Source organism: Anabrus simplex, chromosome 2 (assembly GCF_040414725.1).
Source record: "Anabrus simplex isolate iqAnaSimp1 chromosome 2, ASM4041472v1, whole genome shotgun sequence".
Classification (NCBI taxonomy): Eukaryota; Metazoa; Arthropoda; class Insecta; order Orthoptera; family Tettigoniidae; genus Anabrus; species Anabrus simplex.
Genome location: NC_090266.1, coordinates 198,572,929 through 198,585,366, shown reverse-complemented (window position 1 = coordinate 198,585,366; position 12,438 = coordinate 198,572,929). Strand labels below are relative to the sequence as shown.

Genomic DNA, 12,438 nt, shown 5'->3' with positions numbered 1-12,438 from the left:
GTGTCAGTAGATTTACGGGCACTTTAACAAACTCCTGCAGGACAATATTCTGGCACTTTGGTACCTCCGAAAACCATTAAAGTAGTTAAGTGATATGTAAAATCATTAACGTTATTTATTATTGTAACTTGAAGGCCATTGTCTACTTTTGATTTATATTATTAATCTAAGATAAGAATACCTCTTGCACAACTAAATGTTAAACCTAATGTGATGTGTACTGTACACCAGTAATTTACAATAACAGAATTTACTTACACTTATAGTTTTTTTTGTCTTGATGAAAGCAGAAAAAAAAATTGATAGCTTCATAAGTTCAAAGTTACTGCAGCCAAAAATAGAAAAAACCTTGCAAGACATGGCCCAGTGCCCGTTTGTTTGTAATATCTGAAACTTTTTGTCTAGATTACATTTTCACGGAAAGCTTTGTAACACAAATCCAAGAACAAAATTTCACAAACACCAACTGATCAGTATCACTACGACACGCCATCTTCATCATGCAAGTTGGACCGCTAGATGCGCTGCCAATTCAAGTCTTGCAATATCTCGCAAAGTAGAGCATATTCTCTATACTGTATTTGATCAAACTTCATGTTTGATTTGTACGTGTGTTAGGGGTGTTATATATAGTAATTACTAACCTGAGGACATGTAGGCATTTGAAATCCTATTTTAGGCAGCCCAGGTAGGCAGTAAAGTGTTAGAATAGGCTCCATCAACATTTGGAAGTACTTTTATTATTTCTTTAACTTCTTAAAATTTAAATGGAAATTTTAAATTCCCATGGAGGGAATTAGATATTTTTCCACCAATAGAGCATATAAAAAAACAGATCAAAATTAGATGTATGGCTTTTCAGGCGTTTGCTCTATTTACCAGCATTTCGTCTTAGGTCTGACACTAGACTCGTCAGAGTGGGATGTGTCAGACCCTACCCACTGATGCTGGGGTGTATGAAGGTGAACTTATCAGAAGCCTATTTATGAGGCACAGTCTGATAACTGCATAAGGGAGATAAAACTCCACAATGAAGCAATTCCAAATGGAAATTCTAAATTCCCATGGAGGGAATTAGATATTTTTCCACCAATAGAGCAGCCCTGAAGATGGTTTTCTGTGGTTTCCCATTTTCACGCCAAGCAAATGATGGGGCTGTTCCTTAATTAAGGCCATGGTGGCTTCCTTCCCAATCCTAGCCCTTTACTATCCCATTGTTGCCATAAGACCTGTCTGTGCCAGTGCGACATAAAGCAAACTAAAAAAGGTCCTTAACAATGTTTTACAGTGTTTAGAAGTGCCAATTTGTTATTGAGCTCAATTCTGTGAATGCAGCCAGTCCCTGCTGTGAATGATGTGAAAATGCTGCTCATAAGGTCACTTGGTGCATTCATTTCAGTGGGGCTGGCAGACTGATATGTAATAGACACTTCTAGGAAAGCAACAGAAAACTATATAACTCCTCATTTCCCTGGTACACCTCTTCAGTGATGCCTATGCCATCTATGACAGCTAATGGTGGAGCTGTTGAAGATCCAACCAGCCTTCGGACTAAAGACTGAACAGACATACATACAAACAAGGTTCCGCTGTAGTCAGTATAGTGCAGAGGTTTTAAAGAAACCTGAAGGTGTTACCTGTTTTGGGCTTTTTTAGCCTTAGAAATAAATTACAGTGATAAAACCAATTCTTGTGACATTCCTATTAAAATATAACATAGAAAGGAGCTTTTATAAAAAGTCATATTGATATTCTTGTTGTCCATATATCAAATAGATCCATTAAAACTAGACTTCGTAATATTGAAGAAGACTTACCTAATACGAATGAGTTTGAATGAGTCTACATGTCATTTTGCACAGCTCTAGAAAGCAGATGTAAGGCATGTGGTGATGTGGCCGGTCCGTCAAAATTGATATTTGACATTTGATATTCATAGCCTCGATTTTAGTGGTGTTGGCCTCTTCTAAGATTCTAATGTTTGTTCAGTGGTCATGGCATTTTACTCTTAAGTATTTTTCTAAGACTGCGCTTGGTGGTATTTTTCCAGACCTTTTTATGAGTCTTCTGTCAGTAATCCTAGCCTTGTATCCATAAGTATTTGTGTCAGTAAAGCTTTGTAGACATATAGCTTGGTCTATATTTGCCTTTCATTTTTTGTCGTAAGACCCTGAGATACATGGCTGCTAAGGATAGGGAGGTGTTCGATATTATACAAATTGTATCCTCAGTGTCCGTTTCTTTCTGCTCTCATTGCCGAAACAGTACTGGGATAAAATTCTGCGACACCTCTCTCAACCTTGGAGAAGATGATGATGGCGATCCAAGTACGAGGGCAAGTCAATAAAAATCTGCAATCAATTTTTATAATTAATTACAAAAAGTGTACACACTTTTTTATTGATATCCTTTTTCAACATAGTCACCCTGCTTTTCAGTGCACCTGGTCCACTGTTTCACAACCTTTCTGATACCATCTGCAAAAAAAGTTTTTGGTTGCGCAGCAAGCCACATATGCACCACCTGTTATGAATGATTTCATATGCAGAACCATAGCTAATGTGCATATGGTTTTCCATGTCATCAACAGTTCCTTGTCACCTGTTATTCAGGATCATATCGCGCACTTGTTCAATGTTGGCATCAGTTATGGCTGCAGATGGACGCCCAGATCTTTTCTCATCCTTAATACTCGTGCGACCCCTTTTGAACTGTTAAGTCCACTGGTAAACACTTCGCTGTGGCAAAACATTGTCCCCGTATTGTACTGAAAGTCTTCTATGAATTTCTGCTCCTGGTACACCCTCAGAGCACAAAAAAACGGATTACAGAACGCTGTTCTTCCTGGGTGCAAACAGAGAGTGGCACGGCCATCTTTATGTCGCAGCAGTGCAACAGTGCAATCATATAACGCTGAAACCTACTGCAGACGTAGACAACGGTACCATCTAGCGGCTGGTGAGCACACAACACCATAGAGCCAACCTAAAGACAATTAGACATTAAAGGTTTGAAGGAATCTAGACTTGTCTCTCAACTTTACTTGTTCCAACTTTACAATATTGACTTCAATGGATAGAGAATGATTTCTATTATTAGAATGATTGTATACCTCCTGTTGCCATTTCTTGATAGATGCAGTACTTTTGCATGTCACTGGTCATAGGACAGAACAAAATGTAGCTTCCACCAAAGTCCTACACTCATCCATGGCTGTGACAGTATAGAAACTGTTGAGGTATGGGTGGTGTTGGGTAATGACTAGACATTGGATCTTTAGGTTTTTACCTCTTGTTTTCTGTAAGACCGTATCAAGCCTATTTGTGACAATAATCTGTGTTATGTACGTACCATCACAGTGAATGAAATTTTATAATACCTATTTCAACATTACGATCTATATTTGCCTTTCTGAGCCTATACAAACCTCTTTTAGCTTTAAATCTTATAAATGTCATAAAATAAACAGTAATATTATTCGTTTGTTATATATAGTATTTAAGTTTTCACAGAAGGCATCTAAGATAGAAATGCAAGCCAAGCTGGCATGAGGGCAGGTGTGGGGGTTGTGAGACAAGCTTGAAACCAGGATTTTGTGGATTTTACCGTTATCCCTGTTACTTGTCTCCCACATGCACTACACCGACTAGCAGAATAAATTAGAGATCAGTTCCTAAAAGTGAATGATTTAATTTCTTCAGTAAAGGAAGTCCAGCACCTATTTTAACAAGATGGGATCCATGGTTACAGGCTGTTCAGTATTGTTGTTATTAACAAATACATCACAATTGGGGAATATCCTGGTGGCAATGATCACTTATAGTAGTGTGATAATAAAGTTAAAACATAATCACCCAACATTAACAACTATAACTACAACAACAATATTACAACAAGCAGTTCCATGGAAAGAAAATATTACAAGAAATACTACTACAAATATTACAGTGAGAACATCCATTGCACAGAAAACGTTGTGAAAAGCTTGTCAGATGATGATGATTTGCAGTGTATTAAGATGGCCCACAGTGTACTACAAGAGAAGAAACTAAGGGGTCTGATTTCACATTCTTAAGAAACGCTACAAAACAGTGAGTCGTCAAAATTTAGTCTCGCTGAATCATTATGTGTGTTTTCAAAAGCAGAGTGTCAGATGAAAACATTCAACTAATCCTGTCCATATACAAACCTTCACCACAACGTTTAAAAATGTTGTTAATGATTTACTGCACACAAAATTATGGCGGAAACACAGCGAGAAGACACTGAAGCGTAAGTAAATTTGTTGTTGTGTTGTAAGTTATTTGCCACATATAGTAATTTGATCTCAACCAGACTTAAGCTATTGCACACAAATGCTACATTATGTCTTGCATGCTCTATTTTAAATATTTTAAATAATTATTATTATTATTTGCACAGTACTCCTTCAGATGTATTTAGTTAAATACAGTGCGCCTATTTAAAACCAATAAGAACCTATTCAATACATTTTTCCACCTATATAATGGCCTAAAACTTATCTTTTTGGGACCTAGAGATCCAATGTCTAGTAATGACATTCGTAGCATGACTTGTGCGTTTGGATGTTATGAAAGGCGCTATTCATAGGGCTGGTCATGCTGCGATAGCTCTTTCTTGTCCTGTGAGGAAAGCAGTGGTAAACCACCTCGCTCCTCATCTTGCCTAGTACACCTCATTTTGGCGCTATCATTTTTTAAATTTTATTTTTTTGCAGTATTGCTGTAAACTCGCAGCATCCAACTACCTCTGGGCTGATGATCCTTACAGACAGACAATCATTGTATAATACTGGTCAGTGTGCAGATTACTTTCAGAATACACTGGAAATGTGTCTTGATATATACAGAGGCATATTTGTTTAGTCAGTGTTCTGCATTTTTCTAATACTTGCTTTATGAGGGGGTACCCAGAAATATCCGGAATAACATTGCCGTGGGCGAAGATTGTGTAGTACGCATTTCTGCCACTAGGCACATATAGTGCACCTTTTTCCAGTTCAGTGCCGCTGTGTTGTCGACCTGGCTTGTTCTGTTCATCTGCAGTGATTGTTTATGCTAGCACTGTTTTGTTCTTGTTTTTTTTATGATGGCAAGTTTAATTGGGAAGTTTTAACCCCTTAAGCAGGGAGCTCGGTTCACACTAGCTCACTCCCAGGTGGGGAGCGATTTCCCTGATTGAAGAAAATATTTAATTACTTGATTAAAAACAATCTTAGACTAAAATGAACTATTGAAGGGCCAAAAGAGAAATATTTACTTGAATATAATGTATTTAATTGTTGAAAAATTTGATTATTTTAATTTTTCAATACTTTGTGCAAAAACGTACTAAGTGCTTTCACACTGTGAAATCGAGATTGCTTCTTCCTAACAGCAAAGCTCTGGTTTTTGTTTATACAGTAACTTTCACCTGAATATTTTAGGCAGTTTACTATCAATCTCTGCCTGTAAATAAATGTTTCTGCATATGTAAATTGTAGATTTACAAAGTTTGCATGTACTTAAAAGATGTACAATGGAATAAATTATAACACTCACGAATTTTTCTATTATGTTGATTAGCGCTTTCCTGGGATCAATTTTATATCGCCTCCCTACAATTCATAAGTGACATAAAAGGACTATATTACACTACAATACAGGTAATATTTACAGTATTTACAGTCTTCACAGTGTTATGTCTTTTACAGCTGTTCATTATGATACACACGGAAGCAGGTCATGTTATATAACCTGTCTCGCCTTCGCATAATTTATATAATTCCATTCTGGAACGCGATCGTTTTCTTATTATGTAAACTTTCCACCCTAGCCACCCTTTCCATAGCAAGAGGTTGTCATCAATTGACATTTTGCCAGGGGTATAAGCTTCCGAAAATGTTGCTAACAGGTGGTCAAATACTGGATTTATCTCGTATATTTTGGGAGGAAGTTGTGCATTATTCACCTCATTGTCAGAGATATGTAAAAATCTGAGGAGGAAAATCTAATAATAATAATAATAATAATAATAATAATAATAATAATAATAATAATGTTATTGGCTTCACGTCCCACTAACTACTTTACTACTTTTACGGTTTTCAGAGACTCTGAGGTGCCGGAATTTAGTCCTGCCGGAGTTCTTTTGCATGCTAGGAAATCTACTGACAAGAGGCCGACGTATTTGAGCACCTTTGAAATACCACCGGTCTGAGCCAGAATAGAACCTGCCAAGTTGGGGTCAGGAGGCTGGCCAGGCCACTCAATCTGGCGAGAAAAAAAAATATTTTCTGTGTCATCTGCTCATAGAAAGTAGGCGTAGTGAACAAGCGATTGCGAGAAATAGTGTCCTAATTTAGGTTTCTCTACAATCCTCTGCGGCAACAGTATGGTCATAAGCTTTATTTCATCCTTATTTGTCCGGACACAGTCTTGATCTCGATTCCTTCCTGTTGTCTTACTAAACTGGGATTTATGTGCGATTTCCTGCTCGGGATCTTTTGTCTGTTCAGCTATGTTCTGGCATATCTCGTCATAAGAAAGTAATTGAAATATTTCGCTCAGTTTTGTTTTCCCAAAAAACACTGTTTTTACATCACGATGGAAATTTGGATAAAAGCGGGAATTTCTTTGTCCATTTTCAGTATAAGTTGACGAAGAATTTGCAGTGGTTGGATTGTAATCAGTATTATCGTCACAACTGTCACTGTCATGATCGCTACTTGAACTGGAATCAAACACGTGTTATCTCTTCTGCGACTGCTGAACATTCGCATCAGCTACGCCCAAGCCCTCTATATTCGAGCTTGCAGTACATTTTCCATGTAAATTCCTGTCACTTACGATTTCCTCTTCGGCAGAACTTACTTCACTGATATCACAATTCTCCCCACTAAATTCCAACATTTTGTTTATCATGACCCATAAATTGTCTTCCTCTAACAGTGGGAGCCAGTAACTCATTATAGATATTTTAGCAGAAAAAATGTAGGAAAAAGGATTGAATAGAACCCTGGTCTCAGCAGTTTGGCCGGAAATCATGAAATAGGACTGTATTACGGATGCGTACGATAATAAAATGTTGTGTAACTCGCGATAAACACACACTCCAGTCATGAAGGATGAACTCAAGACTGGGGATAATAAATCAGGTCACAGTTCTAAAATGTCATCAGAGAAGTCTGTTCAGTGTCATAATCTCTAGAAATCCCTTCTACAGCAATATTATTACATCCAAGAGACGATTAGGCGATGAGCTAAAGCTTCAGCGCGGAGCTATTAGGCCTTAGGTCGTTCTTGCCCAGACTCAGCTGCGTTGCAACTCGTGGATGACACATTGGTATTGGGAGAACATAGTTGAAAACATTCACATCAGAGGGAAGACTCATCCAGAATACACTGCTAAAAAGGAAATAAACCTCTGCAGGCAGGCAACTGAGGAAAAAAATATAATTCAAATCGGCGGATATATCCGCGTTCCCCACCAAGCAAGCAACTTGTAGCCGCAGATCTCGCCGCATCGCCCGCCGAAGGGGTTAAGAAGATTGCACAGCAGTGTTCGTCAAAAAAGGGCTGATTTGTGGCAGACAGGAGACTGGTTTGTCTACCATGACTACACACCTGCACACACAGCCATCTCTGTTAGACAGTTTTTTGGCAAAGAATGACACGATTCCGCTGCCCCATGCCTGACCTGGCTCCGTGCAACTTTCTTATTTTCGGGCATAAAAGGACACCAATTTGACAACCTTGAAGAGATCAAGAAAAAAGATGAGGGAGGATCTGTCAGCCATTTCTAAAGATGACGACAAAAAACATTTCGAACAGTGGAAGCACTGGTGGGACAAATGTAATAGTTGTAATGAAGAGTATTTTGAAGGTGATAAAGTTGTTTTCCAAAATATTTGAAGATATATAGCTTTTAAAAAAAAATGTTTGTACGCCTTCGTATAATGAACCGCTTTAGTCACTGGCTTACTGTTTACATTGCCTATTCTTTGGAGACTGAATATTCTGATTGTGCTGAACTAATGCGGTACTGAATGTTCGTGAGAAAACAAATATGGTGAATGGCCTTATAATCAGTTGCATATTCACACTCATAGAGATAGAGGACATAGATATGTTGGAAGGGTTCAGTGTTACTCTTTCTTGAGTTCTGATAAATCGTGTAAAATAAATGTTAAATAAGTTGAGATGGAGTCAAATGGTTGACAGAAAATATACTTTTAAGGAAGTAGTCTAAATCACTCCTGTTATTTTTTAATGTGTTGTAATAAATAACTTTCATACTAGTACTGAAGTGTTGACTGATTATTGTATTTTAATTCCTTGCTCTGAATTTTCTTTTTTCTTTACACAGCAGATAACCCTGCTGCAACCAGGTGGCCTACAGCCAGGCACACAAGGCCATTTGCTCCTGAAGACTGAGAATGGTCAATACCAGTTACTACGTGTTGGTCCAGCACCTACAAATTCAGCTACTGCTACTGCAGCTGTAGCACCAACTACTGTTTCCATCACAACAAATTCTATACCTTCAGGAGCATATCGGATCCAACCCGTCCCTCCAGTAAGTTAGTTGAACTTAACTACTATTCATTTTTGTATGAGGGTCTCAGTTCCATACTTTGGCTGATCATAATCATGCACTGCAATCAATTTTTTCTAGTAATTAATTGCAGCTCCTCAGGTATAGTATTATTCCTGCTAACATAGTGTGTGTTGTAATTTGAAGATGGAAGAACTGTGGACATAAATTTAGATTTTAGGCATTTTGTGAAATATTCTTGTAGTAATGAAGTAAGATTTTTTACAAAAGACAGACACATATGGAAATCACATACTTCTCAGTTAGAAGTACAGTTGCTATACTGTCCCAAGGAAAAGGAAGCATCTTATAAATGTGCAACATTGAAGTATACATCTGTTTAGCAGGATATTCTTGTACTCTTCTCCACTAATGGTTGTAACAAAAATTCTGCATTATGTAATCTTTCATCATTCTTTCTGACTTGATGGTATTATGACCTGGTAAGTCAGTACTTTCCACCTGTGCCTGTAACATTAATTCCAACATGTCTTACTGATTTCTGCTTGAATTCCAGTTGTATCATCAAAGCTCCCAATCCATCCATTTCAAATTTTATACTAGTGCAGGCTTTGACAGCCAATGTTAACTGATAAGCTTTCCTCTTCCCCTACATAGCAGCGTGAAAGCTAGGTGGTAGCACCTATATTGACTTAACCTCTCTCTCTGTCTCTCTCTCTCTTTCTCTTTCTCTCAGATTAGAGTTTTCTGGGCTTGCATTGTGTGACCCAGTGTGGCCATTCTTCTGCCGTCGAGTGGCAAATAATGTTAGGGAAAAGTATCAAAGATAATTTAATAAAACCACCTATTCAATACATACCACGTTTAATGTGGATTAAATCTACATGAAATTATATAGACTTATTAGGTACATGTTTCACCCTTTTTTGGGCATCTTCAGCCTGTATTCAACCTTAAGGTCAAGGTCCTGGACCTTATTTAGCCATATATAGTATGAAATATGGACGTTAATGTTACACAGTAATAACCTCATGAAATTAACATGCCACAATAATATTTTAAAAAATGTGAATAATACATAAATGAAAGTGACATAAATTAATGGTATTTAAACACAAATTAAAACTTGTCAGACCTATTCTATCTCATTTTTAAAAATTTCCAAAATTAAAATGGATCTTCTTCATCCAACTTGAGGATCATTAGTATGACAATGGTCTTAGGTAAAGAATATATTCACCCAGGGGGTCGTTTGACCTACATATATCATTTACTTAATCTTGACTAAACCAATTTGGAATGTGTTGTCAATCACGAATGGAGACTTAAAACCGATTGTGTTGTGTAGGCTGGATACGATTGTTTAAAACCACATTAAATTTTGTTGTAATTGAAAATATAAACTTCTTGGTTTCCTGTTAAATGTGTTGACAGCGAATGTGAAGAATACATTCTTAGATTGTTTCTTGGTTTTGGGCTGCTGCTTAATGGTGAAGGAACGTCCTAGACACTTAAAAACAGTTTTGTGAGAATAATCATTCCTGTTGATGTGTTACTTGGCCTTGCAAGGGATATTAAGATTATCTGAAACGAAGTAAAACAAAAATTTTAATTGACAAATTAGAACGCGCGTTGTGACAAAAACCATTCAAATCAGTACCCCATGAATGTGAAGTGACTTACTTGTTCAGTTCATACTAGGCGGATGTGTCTGTTCCGGCAGCACCTGCTTTACTAACTTTTCTACTACTGGTGTTATATCGATGCTGTAATGGAGGTGTGGGGTGTGGAGGGAGTGAAGCGGAAGGCTGGTCTGTGGACGCATGTGCTGTTGCTGGAGGGGAGTTTCTAGAAGCGTCGTGGGCAGGCCTAATGTTTGGCATGGTGGATGAAGCATTTGAGTGAGGAGATTCAAACAAATAAGCAATTTTGTTTTGATTTGAATTCACGATACAAATTTACCTGGGTGTCAATTTGTACAAAGGATTTTTAATTTCAATGACATAGTTAAGATTATGATTTTTATTATAGGCATGGTCCAAAAAAATGTGTAAATTTTATAGTTCATTCATTAATTTCCCTTTACCTATACTTCTAATCATAGTAAGATTGTTCTCCATAGATGTAAAGTGATGTCTTGTTTCTCTCATATGCTGGCTCATCGCTGAGTACTTGTTATGTTTATGAGCGTTATAATGTTCCAAATATCTCGTGTAAAAGCTCCGATCAGTTTGACCTATATAAGAAAAATCACACTATGTACATATTAGTCTATATACGCCTGACCTTGAATAATAACTGTTACTGTAATTGACCTTATTGTGGTTAAAAAATATGTATTGGCAAATAATGTTCGCCAAACTCTGCTAATCTGTAGCCTATCCTCCTTCCTATTGAAAATGTTGTCATATTTAATTATTTCTACAGCTTCTTGGTAGACACACGCATGATACTGGCAGGTGGTTGACAGAACCTGGGTATCCTCATATGTAATTTCCTGATTGAAGAACGAGAGGATATGCTTCACAATTGCAGATTTTTCTGGTTGGATGAGATGACTGGTGTTTATGCTCTTTCAGCATGGTGTTAACGTTGCATCTGGTGGTCTTGATAAAAATCCTTCCTGCAAGAACAGGGAATACTTTATATGCTGCACTGGAAAGAGGGTCCGGGGGGTTGGTAGCCTGAAAGCAACTTCTGGGATATTTTCTTTCTAGTTTTTTTTTTCCCCCGCATCGACACAGGGAGGTCTTATGGCAATGATGGGATAGGGAAGGGCTAGGGTTTGGAAGGAAGGGACCGTGGCCTTGATTACGTTGCAGCATCAGCATTTGCCTGATGTGAAAATGGGTAACCACAGAAAACCATCTTCAGGACTGCCAACAGTGGGGTTAGAACCCACTATCACCTGAATGCAAGGTGATAGCTGCGTGACTCAAACCACATGGCCATTTCCTCAGTCTTCTTGGTTGTAAAGTCTATCCTGACATTATGATGCTTTAAAACCTTGCCAATCATATCTGTAATCCGTGGGATGTATGGAAGGAATTCCTTTCCCTTGCATGTGTCTTACTGTTTCTCTTCTGATTTTGGTGAGTCTCAACAGTTCACTTGATTCCATTTTTTGCTTTAAAGCCAAGAAGAGATGCTCCACATCCCACTGATACAGATTCAGCTGACACAACCTCTTGGCTTACTCAAACATCTGACTGCTATCTCAGTAAGAATTCCAACATTGATCCCAAACAGAAAACGGCTATGATGAGGATCCTCTTGCATGTGGGCTTGTACCCAGGTGTGTAGATGCTTCACAATTTATCTGAACACTTGTAATGATGAGTATTGATTACACTAGCCAACATGATTTTGCGATAAAATAGAAAATATGCCTTTTAAATGAAAATCGATGCCCTGAGTCCGAAAATGATGCCACTTTTTCCGCACCAGGTCTAGTTTTGACACAATTCTGTTTTGAAGTATCTGCATTCGTAAGATGTAATGATGAGAGATGTTCTCATGCAGCTTACGTTGTAATAATAGTATATTATGCATCAAAGGAGGGAAACACTTGATTCTTTCCATGTGTGGAGATGGCAGACCGAGAAGTTCTGAGTTCTGTTTCAAGAAATTTAGGTACACAATGTTAAGAGAGCAAAGGAAGTTGGGCTGCACAAAAATCAGAGTAATGTTGCAATCTCAGACCACTTGTATTGACAGAAGTGTTTTGATCCCCAGCCCTAATCCTATGTTTATGTTGGCCTCTCATTCCTTTTCAAGATAAACTCAGCTGATATAGTCAGTTGTGCTTGAGACACACCCCAACACGTATACGTTTAGTGCATCTTTTACATTCATTTGTACCCCTGTGTGTGTGTGTGCATT

The 12,438-nt window shown here is 37.8% G+C and overlaps 1 protein-coding gene across 1 annotated transcript in view; it reads left to right on the top strand.

Moving 5' to 3' along the window:
- Window positions 1-12,438, top strand: part of LOC136863482 (transcription initiation factor TFIID subunit 4) — a 681,682-nt gene that overhangs the window by 73,358 nt on the left and 595,886 nt on the right. Inside the window, exon 2 of the mRNA XM_067139882.2 lies at window positions 8,368-8,577. Within this exon, the coding sequence (XP_066995983.1) occupies window positions 8,368-8,577 (210 nt within the window). The remainder of the gene's footprint in view (window positions 1-8,367; window positions 8,578-12,438) is intronic.